The 15,863-nt window shown below is 43.4% G+C and overlaps 1 protein-coding gene across 1 annotated transcript in view; it reads left to right on the forward strand.

Moving 5' to 3' along the window:
• Window positions 1–15,863, forward strand: part of Pgm5 (phosphoglucomutase 5) — a 174,103-nt gene that overhangs the window by 109,870 nt on the left and 48,370 nt on the right. Inside the window, exon 7 of the mRNA XM_004653149.2 lies at window positions 1,943–2,058. Within this exon, the coding sequence (XP_004653206.1) occupies window positions 1,943–2,058 (116 nt within the window). The remainder of the gene's footprint in view (window positions 1–1,942; window positions 2,059–15,863) is intronic.

Below are 15,863 nucleotides of genomic sequence, written 5' to 3' on the forward strand. Positions count from 1 at the left end.
TGCATGAAGTAGTAGTTTTTCAATGAAGTTTGCATAGCGGTGTTCATAAGCCTTTTTTCCCTGTTATTTCAACAAAATAACAGAAAACATTTTAAAAGAAGAAATATTTATTTTAGATCACAGTTTCAAAAGTTCAGTTCAAGCTGGCTGGGTCCATTTTATCAGCTGGAAGTGAGGTGAAATTTGGTGGCAGGGTCATATGGCAGAGGCTACCTTATGCTGACCACAAAGCAGAGAAAGAGAAAACAAGAATATACAGCCCCTAAAGTCATGCCCCCTAGTGACCTACCTCCTCCACAGAGTCCACATGTTTCACAATTCTATTCCCTCTCAATAATTAATTCAGATTCTGAATCTATGTGTGAAGCAACTGATTAGGTCATATCCCTTCATCTCTGGAAATGCCTTTGAAGACACCCCAGTGGTAGGCTTTATTCATCTCCCATGTGCCTCTCAATCCAATCAAGTTAACAATATTAACTCTCTCACTATCATAAATTATTCATTTATTCTCCTTAGACATTTATTTGGGTTGTTTCAGTTATTGTAAATTGTGATTCATGGTCAATCTTGTTAAATCTTATGTTCCTCTCTTGTTGAGTAACATCACACACTAGGCTTCCCAGGAAAAAGCTTGAGAGAGAAAATCATTCCTTTCTACCTTCATAATCAAAGATGCCTTCATAATCAATGCTGTGTCAGTCAGCTTTCCATGACTAAGAGGAATGTGAGGCAATCAACTTAAAGGAATAGAGTTTTATTTCAGTTTAGATGTTGAGTACATGATCAGATGGCTATGGCCCCTTTGGGCTGTGGAGAGGCAGTCCATCATGGTGGGAACACGTCGTTCTGGAAACTGCTCACTTCACTGTGACTAAGAGATAAAAAAGAGAGAAAGAGGGTGAGACCAACATTCCAGAATCCCATTGAGGGCATGCCCTAGCAACCTGAAATGTCTTACAGAGTTGTACTAAACTAAGGAAGGAGGACAGACCTTTAAATACTCCATACTCTGTACTGACCAGTCACTGGGTGGATTATCCTAGGAATGGAACCATGAATTTTACTGAAACATCTCTTATTGGCAAGTGAGGGCTCACATTTTTTTTTTCATGTGTATGCATGTGTATATGTTCATATACATGTGGATACATGTGTGTGTGTGTTTGTGTGTGTGTGTGTGTGTGTATGTGTGTGAAAGCCAGAGATTGACAGTGAGCATCTTACTTGACCACTTTGCACCTTGGTTTTTGAAAGCAGGTCTCTCACTGAGCCTTGAGCTCACCAATTGGTCTAGATAAGCTAGCCAGCGAGCCTTAGGAAGCCCTCTGCTTAGACCTCTCCAGCACTGGGACAATGGGCAGGCACTGCCATATTTGGCATTTTTACATGGATTTGGGGGATCTGAACTCAAGATATCATATTTGCAGAGCAAGCCTTTTATCCACTGAGCCTTCTCCCCCAGCCCTAAATCTTTGAGCTGGCCATCATCAGAATTCCTACATGCTGATACAATTATTATTTATGTCATATAATATCTGTGTGTGCATGTGCGTGTGTGTGTGCCTGGTGTGTATGTTGTGTTAGAGGTTGAATCTGAGGTGTGTACCACACTGTTCACTACATGCCATTTCTGGAATTTAATTCCTGCTTCATAGGATATGGGGACATTCATCATTAGTAGATACTCCCAAAAGTTTATCCTCAAATACTATCCTAATTTAGATTCTCTTTTCTTCAAATAGACTCTTATCAAAAAGGTAAAGAAAACTTATGGCAAAAGCAGTATGAGAATAATTCATACATTGACTTATTTTCTTTATCAGAATGAATATTTTCCTTATATTCTCCAGCTTACTGTCAGCATTCCAAGCTGGAGACGTGTGCCAAGAAAGGAAACAAAGCATATGAATTGATGATTGTCTAAAATCTCACTTTTCAGAGTGGCCAAATCCATGAAGGTTCCTGTCTATGAGACCCCTGCTGGCTGGAGGTTCTTCTCCAACCTGATGGACTCAGGGAGATGCTCACTGTGTGGAGAAGAGAGCTTTGGCACTGGTACGTGTGGCTGGGTTGATGTTCTGGGCAGGGTGGATTCAGCTCTGGGACCCCATGTTGGCAGCTGTAAATTTGTGAATCAAAGGCTGGAGGGAGAGTTTCTCAAAGGCAAAAAATTAGAGAGATCTAGCTGGATGTATGCTATGAAATGCTCATCTTTTTTGGACTTTTTTTTTTTTTTTTTTTTTTTGCTTGCTTGTTTGGTTTTTGAGGTAGGGTCTCACTCTAGCCCAAGCTGACCTGGAATTCACTATGTAGTTTCAGGGTGGCCCTTGAACTCATGGTGGTCCTCCTATCTCTGCTGCCAGAGTGCTGGGATTAAAAGGCCTGTGCTACCATGTGAGGCTTGTACATCTTTTAAAACAATTTCTCTTAATGTTTTTTGTTGTGGGATTTTTTTAAATGCATAAGAATAGGTAAAATATGATATTAAGATCATATAATTTTAACCACCATCAACCCACAGTCAATCTTATCATTATTCAAATTACTAATTTTATTTTTCAGTATTGAGGATTGAATTCGGGGCCTTGCCTGTGCCAGGCAAGTGCTTTATCCCTAAACTACACTCTTGGATATTTTAAAATTTTATTTTTGAGACAGGGTCTCACTACCCAGGCTTGCTTGAACTTGACATCTTCCTGCCTTATCCTTCAGAGGAGCTAGAATTGCACATGCGTTCCAGCGTCTGTGGCTCTTCCTCCCTTCTTTTAAGAAGCCAAGGCTAGCCTAGAGCTCTCTATGTAGCCCAAGCTACCTGGAAAGTGCCATCCTCCTTCTTCTACCTCATGGGTACTATAATTACAGGCAAGACCCACCACACCTTTTTTTAAATTCATAGTCAATCTTTATCTCTGTCCTCATCCTCAAAGGGACCCTAAGCCAACCGCGACAGATGCCTTCGCAGGAAATATAAGGCGAACTCAGGATGAAGCACCAGCAGTTCTGCTCGCACGGACGCGGCTGGTTCTAATTACTCTTTCCCTGCTAGGGCATAACAAGCAGAACTATTTGGTGCTCTATGTGTTCAAACTCGAGACCTTGACTCAAAAATCAGAAATTATATACTATAGACAACAAGTCTGCTCATTTGTTAGTTTAAAAAAAAAATCACAAAAGTAGCAACTGGAAACTGGGAAGCCCCAGCTATTGCTTCTTTGGTCTTCATTAGCATTTATTGAAGACTTAAAATATACCACATGCTGTATAGTCCAATTAAAGGGGTAATGTATTACATGTGCAAACCATTTTATACCCTTAATAATATCTATATCTTCATCTATCTATCTGTCTATCTATCTATCTATCTATCTATCTATCTATCTATCTATCTATCATCTATCTATCTAAAGTCTGGGTGTATATGAGTATCTGTGGAGGTCAGAAGATAAACTTGGTGTGTTGTTCCTATCATGCCCTCCTTCCTCTTTGTTTGAGAGAGGATCTCTTTCTTACCTCTGTGAAGCGCAGACGATCTATCCTGCAAGCTTGGGGATTCTGCTGACCTTGCCCAGCATTGTTGTAGGCCTTCTGGGATTATAGACACATGCACCACTGCCCTTCCAGCCGTACATGGGTGCTGGGTGTCGGAACTCCAGTTGTCAAGCTTGCAAAGCCAACACCTCCAACTACTGAGCCATCTCCCTGACCCCACAATAAATATTTTTTAGTTCAACTAAACAAACATTTCTGAGGCTCTTGCTGGGGGGCAAGTAGAATATGACGTGGTTAAGGTCATATCCCTCAGAGTAACAAGAGGGGTGCAAAGATGGCTTCTACAAAGCAGAAGTGTCAATGTGCTACAAGAGAAAAGCAGCAAGTCTGCTATGGGGTATGAACAAAAGAGAACATGTCTCTGGACTGGAAGTAGAAAGAATGCTTAAGAGACAGAAGCCAAGCTTGCGCTTGAAGAATGGGGAGCATTGGTACATGTCACGAGAGAGCCTGTCACATGGAGTGAAGTCAAGAAGCAGATGGAGGTGGACGAGCAGGGACCCATCTTGTTAAATTCTTCTAGAGTAGTTTTTTTTAAAAAAAATATTTTTATTGGGCTGGAGAGATGGCTTAGAGGTTAAGCGCTTGCCTGTGAAGCCTAAGGACCCCGGTTCGAGGCTCGGTTCCCCAGGTCCCACGTTAGCCAGATGCACAAGGGGGCGCACGCGTCTGGAGTTCGTTTGCAGAGGCTGGAAGCCCTGACGCGCCCATTCTCTCTCTTTCCCTCTATCTGTCTTTCTCTCTGTGTCTGTCGCTCTCAAATTAAAAAAAAAAAATTATTATTTATTTGAGAGTGACAGACAGACAGAAAGAGGCAGATAGAGAGAATGGGCGCGCCAGGGCCTCCAGCTGCTGCAAACGAACTCCAGACACGTGCGCCCCCTTGTGCATTTGGCTAATGTGGGTCCTGGGGAATCGAGCCTTGAACCGGGGTCCTTAGGCTTTACAGGCAAGCGCTTAACTGCTAAGCCATCTCTCCAGCCCACTAGAGTAGTTTTTTCTTTTCTTTTTTTTCAAAATATGGGTTAAGAATTGTTGTGCAGTGATGAAATCAATATACTAACCTGAATTGCTTTAGTAAATGGAATAGAAGGGGTAGAGAGATGGTTTAGTGGTTAAAGTGCTTGCCTACAAAGCCAAAGGACACAGGTTTGATTCCACAGGACCCACATAAGACAGATGTACAAGGTGGTGCATGTATTTGTAGTTCATTTGCAGTGGCTAGAGACCCTGGCATGCCCATTATCTCTTTCTCTACCTTTCTTCCTCTTTGCTCTCTCTGTCTCTCCCTTTTTCACTAGTAAATAAATAAAAATAAAGAAATAGAATAGAAACTATTTAGAAGGCATTGCACCTAATAAAGATGCTGTTTTAGACATTTTCTGTGTATATGTACATCTGCACATACATTTACATGTGTCTCATATACGTCAATATACCTTACCAAGTAGTTCTCTTGGTAAAGTACATTGATTGTAAACAAATAGAAAAAGTGGAAAACTTTTGAAAAGGGGGCTGGAGAGATGGCTTAATGGTTAAGGTGCTTGCCTGCAAAGCCAAAGGACCCAGGTTTGATTCCCTAGGATCCACATAAAGCCAGATGCACATGATGGCGTACGTGTCTGGAGTTTGTTTGTAATGGCTACAAGGCTCTAGAGTGCCCATTCTTTTTGTCTGTCTAGCTGACCGCCCCCCTTTGAAACAAATAAATAAAAACCAAATAAATAAAAACCAAATACTTTTTAAAGTCTGAAAAAGTAGGTAGCAAGTGTGGCCACATTGTCTCCACAAAAAGCAAGATAGTAAATATTTTAGGTTTTGTCAGTCAAAAGGCTCCATAGGGTCTTGTCAGAAGCACCCAGCTCTACCACGAAAGCACTCACAGATGCTGCAAAAACCAATGAGCATGGCTGTCTTCCAAAAAAGTGTCAGCCACAGAAAGGAGCCTGAATCCAGATTTCGTCCAAGGTCTATGGTTTGCTACCCCTGATCCACAGGTCAGGGTAGAGGAGAGAAGAGCAAGAAGCAGTCGTGGGAATCCCATGACAAGAAGGCAGTTCCTGAAGCCCTTTGCTTTAGATATTGAGCCAGAGGCAGATGTAGCTTAGACACTGGCCCTCACGCTCTGAACGGTGAGGGGAGGTCACCCCGCCTTCACAGTGGTGCCGACTGCAACATGAAGACAGCGCAGAAAAGGAATTTTAAGCCTTTCACTTTATGGTTGTCCATCATTTTCCTTTCAAGGAACACTAGAGACTTTTCCATGTCAAGGGCTTTAAAAGTACTGCCTCTGCCATTTGGCAGGTTGAAGTAACTTTAGCTTAGTTTGATAGATGGAACCTCTGAGCCCAGAGAATAATCAAATGACTCACCCGGGGCACCAGAGCCTGGTAAAGGTCTCCACATGCATTAAATTTCAGCAGAACGAAAAGACAGGTCTCCTTCCCTTCTATACATGTTGCTTTCCACAGTGCAGGGTAGTCATGCCAGGAAAGCAATGACCCCTTCCATATCCTCAGAACAGGGCCATAATGGACCACTGAAATGCCTGCAGGAAAAGGCTGACTCACTCTCAGAAGAAGGAATGGATTCACTTGGTACTTATAATGACCCTTCATAATGCCAGCTCCATGAAGGGCTCTGAGCCTGCTATCCCAGTACCACAAGGCAGCAAAAGTACAGATTTGCTACCCTACCCCAGCTGTGAATCTCTGCTGGGTAGAGCCCGAGAAGCAGCATTTGAAAGATGTATCCTCCAATAATTCTGATGTGCATCCAAGTACAGGGAATGACTATCTACCAGTATTTCTGCTTTTTGTCAGGTTTGGGAGCAGGCCTGTGCCTGAGATGGTACTTCAAGTAGACCCAGGCAGTACAGGGGCACAGGAGTGGGGGACTGTGATTCATGTTCAAGACCTTTACTTGCTACTCATGACCAGTCAGATGGCCTCTCGGATCCACATTTACAGCTCATTAACATTGGCCTATCATAGGAGCACTGGTTATGGGTTTCATAATCAATAGCTGATTACAGAAGGAAGGACAAGGAGACAAAAAGATTCTTTCTTGAAACTCAGAGGAGCATCTAAGTGCACCCGTGCTTTTGCCAGTGTCCCTGGGGCACAAAGCTGAGCACAACTAGGAATGCATAGTGCAGTGCCAAGAAAGATTTGACAGGCTCTAGAATGCCAAGACGTTGCCCAGAGCTCAGTCCACAAGGAGCAAGATACATCCTGAATGGAAATGTCTCCGCTGGCATCTTGAGCTCCCAGGGTGTGCCAAGGAAGCAGCTGGTGGTAGAATTTGTGTTCAGGCTTGTGGGATGCTATGGGTCCTGGGAAGCAGGAAACCTGTGTCCATTGCTCTAGCCAAGACCATGCCAAAAAAGAAACCAAGGTGAAGCATTCTCCATGTGCTAGGAAGGACTTTGGAAAACTGTTGTACAGGGGAAAAGACAACAATTGGTAAGTTTCATTCAACTAGACTTCATCTAAATGGCATCTGAAGTACCAATTTGTTTAAAAAATATTTTTTTATTTCAGTTATTTAGTAATGTCAAGGCATTCCTCAACCTTTTGTATACATCTATCTCTTGCTGGAAATTTGAAATTACATGCAGACCTCTTTCCATCAGCACAACATAAGTATAATTGTCATGCAGATGTCACAGAGCCTTGAGTTCCCTTTTGCTTGTCTAATGTCTGCTGGAGTTCTCTACTCACCATGTGCATGGTGTGAAGGCCTTGAGGGCAGGACCCTGTCTGTCTTGTTCTGACCTCATTCTTTGATACAAGCTAAGACCTGAGTTTGTAGGATTGATAGGATAGAAAGATTGGGGGGAAAGAATTGAAGAAAGGAAGGACTTCAACGTTTTTTTTGGAGTAGGGTCTCACTCTAGCCGAGGCTGACCTGGAATTCACTACATAGTCTCGGTGTGGCCTTGAGCTCATGGTGATCCTCCTACCTCTGCCTCCCGAGTGCTGGGATTAAAGGCGTGCACCACCACGTCTGGCTGGACTTCAACTTTTGTATTTCTTCTTCTCATTATTAGTTGTACTTTTAAAATCATTCTCAAATGGATGTGTTTCTGAATTTTTGGAGAGGTGAGTATTCTAATATTTGAGAGGATCCATAGAAACAAAACCCACACAAATCCAGACTAGTTGCAAGGGGCCACGAATAGATATTATGAAGCACGGTAAATCAAAATTACATGAAACTTAAAAAGAGTTTTGATTTTTAAAATATTATTTATTTATTTGTCTGAGAGAGAGAGAGAGAGAGGGAATGAATATCGATGAGAAATGCCAGGGCCTCTTGCCACTACAAACTCCAGATGCATGTGCCACTTTGTGCATTTGGCTTGAGGTGGGCACTGGGGAATTGAATACGCATGACAGGCTTTACACAGCACCTCTAAGGCTGGACTCTCTCCCCAGACCAGTTTTGATATTTTTAATCATCCTTTCACTATCATTACACATTTATGGCTGTAAAAGTACTTCTGGGAAGATCTTACCTACTGAAATGAGGGCTAATGTGCAAATTTTAAGGTATTTGTCATTTGTGGCCTGAATTTCTTCATTTCTCATGTCTGTGGGTGCTGACATTAGCTTGGATGTAGTGGTTTTGGGTATTACTCAATTCTTATTGTCTTTAGCACAGTCATTTTGTACTCAATTGTGTTGTGGTTTACATTATTGACTTATTCTCTAGTTACTTTGGGTAAGAACATTTTATTTCCCCTAGTAGTTTATAACAGTTTATAACACTCCCAGGCCATTCTTCTTCATTTCTATTTTATAACACGTGGACTACATACATCTTCCAGCAGCGTTATGACACCAATATTGAACAGGTTTAATTGCCTCCTAGTTGAACTATCTTACAGTTTTCAATGTCAAATAAAGGAAAGCTGGCACCTATTCCATACTGAGGGTCATCAACTCTACTGGGCTATTTTCATTTCTGCCTAGGAGAAGGGAAGGCAGGCAACAGAAAGAGACCCAGACAGCTGTGAGCTTCAGATGACCGAGATCCCACTACAAGCCTTTTCTCTTCTTTGTGGCCCATGTACATGAATGTGGCTGGCTTGCAGAAGTGGGGTGAGGAGGTGGTGATGACAGCATTATCAGCTCTGGGAAAACAGTTTCTCTGCAGGGCTGTTGGAACAGCCTGTGTGCAATTTAATCTAGGCTGGGAAGAGTGCAGAGGTAGTGTGATTGACACCCCCAAGAGCCTCCTCACACACATGGAAAACTAAAACTCCCTTCTGGACCCTCTGCAAACCATCACTCCCCGTGTGGAAACAGAGGCCCCGTCCAGAGGGGGAGGAACGTTGCCATCACACAGAATCCTTTCCTCGGTGTTACCACGGGTCCAGTTTCATTAACCTTTTGGTTAATCCTCCAAGTCAGGGGAAGGAGGCAAGAAGGTGTGTTGTGAGAGTGGAAACAAAGGATTGGGACTTCTGAGGCTGTGTCTACACCAAGCAGCCCATTCAGAAACTGGGACCCCTAGGAGATTCTTTGAATTTATCTCTGGACAATGTCTACTGAGGGACTTTTTTTAACAAGGTAGCTTGATCTTTGGGGTTTTGATGCATGCCCTAAAACTGAGTTTTGAGGATTCCTAATTTGTGCTTTAGCAGATTCCTAAGATAATGCAGCAGCCCCATTGAGGACATGATACAGTGGCTGTAGGTCTATGATCTGCAGTCTGGTCAGAAGCACGTGGAATGAGATATATCACTATTATTACATCTCACATAGCATTAATGCATCACGACACATCTAGTGCATTAGAAGCCACATGGTCCACGGATGAATTCTAGGTGTTGGTTTCTGTTAACGGCTTTTCTGAACTCAATGGCAGCTCTGACCTTCTTCCTTGTTTCCATTGATGAGCATCTGCACACTTAAGAGGACTTATTTCATTGGTGTGTCTTGTCTGCATGCGTGCATGCATGTTTGTCAGGGGTAGGTTGTGTGTGTGTGTGCGTGTGTGTAAGAGCCAGAGGACACCCTCAGGTGTCCTTCCATAGGTGCTGTCCACTTGTTTTGAGACTTAATTTCTCATTGGCCTGGAGCTTGCCAAGGAGGCTAGGACACCTGGCCAATAAGCTCTGGGGATTTGCCTGTCTCTGTCTCCCCAGTGTTGGGATCATGAGCACAGATACCCCCACATCTGGCAGTTCTTATGTGGGTACTAGGAATTGAATTCAGGTCCTTATGGCAATTACCAACTAGTCTATTTCCCTAACCTGAGCATTTATTTTTTAAAAATATTTTATTTATTCATGAGAGAGAGAGAGAGAAAGAGAGAGAGAGAGAGAGAGAATGGATGGGCTACCAAGACCAGCCTCTTGCTGCTGCAACAAATGAATTCCAGACACATACTCTGCTTTGTGAATCCAGTTTTACATGGGTACTGGGCCTGCAGGCTTTGCAAACAAGTGTTTAACTGCTGAGCCTTTGCTCCCCTCTGTGAGCATTTACTTTTTAGCATAGATAGGTAACAATTTTTTTAGTGAGCCTTGCTTTTTTGCTAGATGTCAAAGAGCTTAACATAACTAGTTTGAGAAATGGAAGTGGAACCTGATAGGATTCTGCAACATGTTCTCAAGTCTGATTTATTTGAAAGGAGTGTCTACCCCCCTGATTTTACATCATGACGATGCTATTTTAAAAGAATGAATCTGCCTTAAGTAGATGATAAGAAGATGGGAAGAATCATGGCACTCGAATGAAAACCATTTATGAGTACAGATAAAACCCTTGAGATGTGGGGCATAAAAAGGAAGAAATGCAACTTCATTTCTCAGATCTGCAGACAGATTGTCTCAGCTCTTATCATGTGGGCACTGCTTTGCCCGTGAGACTGCTGTCATCACTGGACTACTCCTTTGGTGGTGAAGTCCAGAGGTTGTAAAGACCTGGTTCAAATCCGCTTTTTGCTCCTTAACAGCGGTGTGACCTCATACAAATGACCTAATACCCATTTCTTATCTGGAAGATGGAAATGTCAAACTGTAAACTTCAATAAGAGATGTATTTTAAAAAAAAAAAAAAACCTGAGCATGGTGCTTCACTATTATTCTGAGAAGGAAATTAAGTTATCATTCTGCTTTGGGAATCAGTGTGGATGTGGATGCCCAAGACTATATGCCACCTATCATTTCTGGTTTCAGGAAATGCTCGTGCTAAGGCATGGGCTGAGTGTGCACATCCTTCAGTATTCCCAGAGCCCTCTGGGAATGAGTGCACTTTCTTCCTGGATGGCTACTGTCTGCTTTGCCTGGGATCAGAGGGTCCTTGGCGTGTGGGGCTGCTCAAGTTAGAACTAGTTAATCTTTTGATTTGATCACTCAAAAGCTGGCCAAATCCTGGCCCATCCAGGTAAAAAGGGCAGAGGGAAAACCACAATGTCGGAGCTAACTCCAGTGAGGACCATCCAGTGAGCAAGCTGTGGCTTCTGCTGAACTGATGAGCCGTGGCTATTGTCCTTGAGTAAAAATAAAATAATAACAGTGAGGGCTGGAGAGATGGCTTAGCGGTTAAGCTCTTGCCTGTGAAGCCTAAGGACCCCGTTTGAGGCTCAATTCCCCAGGTCCCACGTTAGCCAGATGCACAAGGGGGCGCACGCGTCTGGAGTTCGTTTGCAGTGGCTGGAGGCCCCGGCATGCCCATTCTCTCTCTCTCTCTCTCTCCCTCTTTCTCTGTCACTTTCAAATAAATAAATAAACATAAAACAAAAAAAATTAAAGAATAACAGTGAGAGGAGGCAGAAGCCAAACTTGATGGTCCCGACAGCGCACTGTGTGCAGGGCCTCTCCTCAGGCAGCGACTCAGCCCAGGCTGCCTGTGACAATCACTCAAGGAGCTTCGCAAAACAAGAATGTGATGCCTGGTGTTACTGGCTTTTTTTTAATTTAAAAATATTTCTAAAGCCAGGCTTGCTGGTGCACACCTTTAATCTCAGCACTCGGGAGGCAGAGGTAAGAGGATCACCATGAGTTCAAGGCCACCCTGAGACTACATAGTGAATTCCAAGTCAGCCTGAGCTAGAGCGAGACCCTACCTCGAAAAATCAAACACAGGGCTGGAGAGATGGCTTAGCGGTTACGTGTTTGCCTGTGAAGCCTTTACCCCGGTTCGAGGCTCCATTCCCCAGGACCCACGTTAGCCAGATGCACAAGGGGGCGCACTCATTTGGAGTTTGTTTGCAGTGGCTGGAGGCCCTGGCGCTCCCATTCTCTCTCTCTACCTCTTTCTCTCTGTCTGTTAAAATAAACAAATAAACAAAAAATTTAAAAACATTAAAAAAAATCAAACATACACACACATATATATATTAGAGAGACAGAGAAAAAGAGGCAAACAGAGAGTGAATATGTGAATATGAGTGTGCCAGGGCCTCCTGCCACTGCAAACAAACTCCAGACACATGTGCCACTTTGTGCATCAGGATTTATGTATGTACTGGAGAACTGAACCCAGGTTGTCAGGCTTTACAAGCAAGTTCCTTTCACAGCTGAGCCATCTCTCCAGCCCTTGTTACTGGCTGCAGAACTCCTGGCTGTGGGGTGCTGACTGACCTCAGGTTGTGGAGCTTATTGCCTTTGGCTTCCTGGCTGTTGGTACAGCCAGAGTCTGTCACCCACTCAGGCATTTTTTAAGTCCTCTGGGTGATTCTAATGTCCAGTCCAGGTTTGAGAACTGCTACCCTGTGTTACCGCACATCAACCAGCAGATTCAAGGTGACCTATATGCTCCTGATTGACAAATTCTGAGTGTTCTGATCCGTTTCTGTCACGGTGACTGGATCTGTTATTAGTGTGTGATGTTTCGTTGATTTGTCCACACTAAGAAGTCCATTTAAAGAAAATTCATCGCACTGTTCCCTTTTAGTGCCTTCTTTAGCTTCTCCTCTCATTTGTTTGTTATTCTCTTTGGGAAGGGCAATGTGCTGCCTTGAATAACATGAGTCTACAGCTTGAGAAAGTTCTAACTTTGATTTGAGTGGAGAGCGAGCTGATATTTCTTTTTTAAAATTTTTTTGTTGTTAATTTTATTTATTTATTTGAGAGCAAAAGATAGAGAAAGAAAGAGGCAGAGAGAGAGAGAATGGGCACACCAGGGCCTCCAGCCACTGCAAACGAACTTCAGATGCATGCCCCCTTGTGCATCTGGCTAACATGGGTGCTGGGGAATTGAGCCTAGAACCGGGGTCCTTAGGCTTCACAGGCAAGCGCTTAACCACTAAGCCATCTCTTCAGCCCAAGGAGCTATTTCTAATCAGACAACACATCAGTTTTTTGAGATGACTCATGCTAGGGTCATAGCAAGGGATTGAGGGGGTGCTCTCCTTCTGTTGTAGGGGCACAGCTGACTGCAGCTCAGACCTGGCAGAACGAAGGTGCAGTGGGCTTGGGCTGGGCTGGGCTGAGCTGACTTGGCTAGAGGAAGGCAAGTTGAGCAGGATTAACAGAGTGGGAGTTAGGTCTAAATTCTTGCATTGTCCTGAGTGAGCAACAGACTCTGGCTGTACCAACAGCCAGAAACTCAAAGGAAACATGTTTCAAAACCTGTGATGAGGGCTGGAGAAATGGCTTAGTAGGTAAGGTACTTGCTTGAGAAGCCTAAGGGCTCATGTTGGACTCTCTAGATCCCATGTAAGCCAGATGCACAAAGATGAGGCAAGTGTAAGCTCACACATGCCCACCAGTTGGCCCAAGCATCTGGAGTGTAATTGTAATGACTGAGGTCCTGGTGTGCCAGTTCTCTCTCTCTCTCTCTCTCTCTAAAAAAAAAAAAAAAAAAAAAATTCTATGATGGTGTTAGTCTATGATGGTGTTAGGAGCTCTACAGCTAAGAAAACAGAGTGAGGACACTTAAGTGCATGTTGCAAAGGGAAAGAAGCCGATTGCAGTTGCCTTCTTGGTGTTCAAACAAACGCCCAACCAAAAGCAGCTCATGGGGGAAAGGGATTCATTTTGGCTTATAGCCTTGAGGGGAAGCTCCATGATGTCAGGAAAAAGATGGCATGAGCAGAGGCTGGACATCACCTGCTGGTCAACATCAGGTAGACAACAACAGTGGAAGAATGAGCTGAAGCTGGCAAGGGAAGCTGGCTATAACACTTGTAATCTCACTCCCCAAAACACCTCCTCCCACAAGGCCCAAATTCCCACGTTGCCATCAGCTGGGGACCACGCATTCAGAACACATGAGTTTATGGGGACACCTAACTCAACCTTCCACATTCTACTCCTGGCCTCTGTAAACCGATGACTATCCATGATGTAAGATGCAATACATTCAATCCAGATTTAAATGTCCCCGTAGGTTTTATCAATCCCAACACTGTCCAAACATACCCATAGTATAGGGTCTCTTAACTTTCAACCTGTAAAACCAAATAACATAATTTCACAGAGTAAACATTTTCATTGCAAAAGATGGCATTGGACATAGCAAAGAAAGATTGAACCAATGCCATATCTAAAACAAACAGGGCAAACATCAAATCATGTCCCTCCAAGTCCAACATGTTTAACCAGTAACAAAATTTTTGGAGTTCCAACTCTACCCTTCCAGCTGGGCTGCTCACAGCCTGGGAAAATTCCATCCTGTTCTGGCAGCTCTCCTTGGTAGCTATCCCACAATCCTGGTACATCAGAAACATCCTCAGGTCTACACTGCAAAACATCGTTCATGCCATAGCTCCATCAGGCCTCCACTAGGTAAGCCAACAAGTCTGTTTCAAATCACCCATGGCCATTTCCACAAAAACAAAATCATGTTACAAATTCAATGACTCTCTCTTTCCTACATTTGTTGTACTCCCATAATGCCAGGTGGACCCCCAAATTTGTTAATCCAGGGGAAAATAAAGGCAACTTTGAAGAGCAGGACACCCCTTTAGCATTCAGTCTCCTTACTTTTAAAAGAGTTCACATTCTTTCTGTTGTCCCAATGCAGAACAGCTGGCCCAATCTCAGTGGTTGGTGGTGATTTCTCAAACAGTTGTACTTGAATGGGTGCTATCTCCAGTTTTAAACTCATTTCTTCCTGTGCCACATCCTTCTGCTTATAACAGCCCATTTCTTTTTTTTTTTTTTTTAATAGTGGAACAAAGCCTTTATGGGTAACCAATTGCCCTCCTATTGGACATGAGGTCTGCTCAGTGGCAAAGAACTCATAACTGGTATGGGGAACCAAGTCAGTAACCCATGGTCAGGAAAATTACAACATCCAGAGAGAAGATCTCAGTGTCCCCTGTACAAGTTGAGTAGGTAGCCACATCAAAATGTCTCTCAAGCACCTAGGCATATCCCCTTTAATCAAAGTTGCTCTCACCCTTGATCAGAGAATCTGTTTTATTTTTTTATTTACAACTTTCCTAATTATAGACAATAAACCATGATAATTCCCTTTCCCCTCCCTTTTTCCTTCACACTCCACTCTCCACCATATCCCCTCCCCCTCTCAATTAGTTTCTCTTTTATTTTGATGTCATCTTTACCTCATATTATGAGGGTCTTGTGTAGGTAGTGTCAGGCACTGTAAGGTCATGGATATCCAGGCCATTTTGTGTCTGGAAGAGTGCATCATAAGGAGCCCTACTCTTCCTTTGGCTCTTAAATTCTTTTCACCACCTCTTCCACAATAGACCCTGAGCCTTGGAAGGTGTGATAGAGATGTTTCAGTGCTGAACACTCCTCTGTCACTTCTTCTCACAACTAAGGTGCCTTTTGAGTCATCCCAAGGTCACTGCCATCTGAAAAGAGAAGCTTCTTTAACCAAAAGTAAGAGTAGCATTAATATGTGGGATGAACATTTTTTAAAAAGTGCTTACTGGGCAGTTTGATGAGCACAATAAGATGCATTTAGCCAGAAACTAGCAGGTGTTACACTCCTAGAGTTCATGACTTCTCCATCATAATTTTTTAGGATTAGGACTGTATTTCCACCTGAGAAGTGGATCTCCAGTCCAATTAGGGAGTGGTTGGTTTCCCTCATAACAGATTTGCCACTGTTGCTCCCATTAGCTCACTTTGGCTTGGCTGGCCAAATTTAAGGCTCACAGTTCCATTGTTGTTTATCTGCATTGATGACCTCCCTCTCTCTCCCATGGAACTGAATGCAGCATAGCTTTATCCAGCTTTCTGTCAACAGCCCATTTCTATACAGCACAACCCTGTACAGGTGGCTTCTTGCACAAATTGCCTCTAGCCCACTCTGGACAAAGCTCTTTCTTTCCCTCAAAAACCAGACCTACACAGTCCACAGCTCTTTTCTACATCTAGG

This window comes from Jaculus jaculus, chromosome 1, assembly GCF_020740685.1.
Source record: "Jaculus jaculus isolate mJacJac1 chromosome 1, mJacJac1.mat.Y.cur, whole genome shotgun sequence".
NCBI classification, from domain to species: Eukaryota; Metazoa; Chordata; class Mammalia; order Rodentia; family Dipodidae; genus Jaculus; species Jaculus jaculus.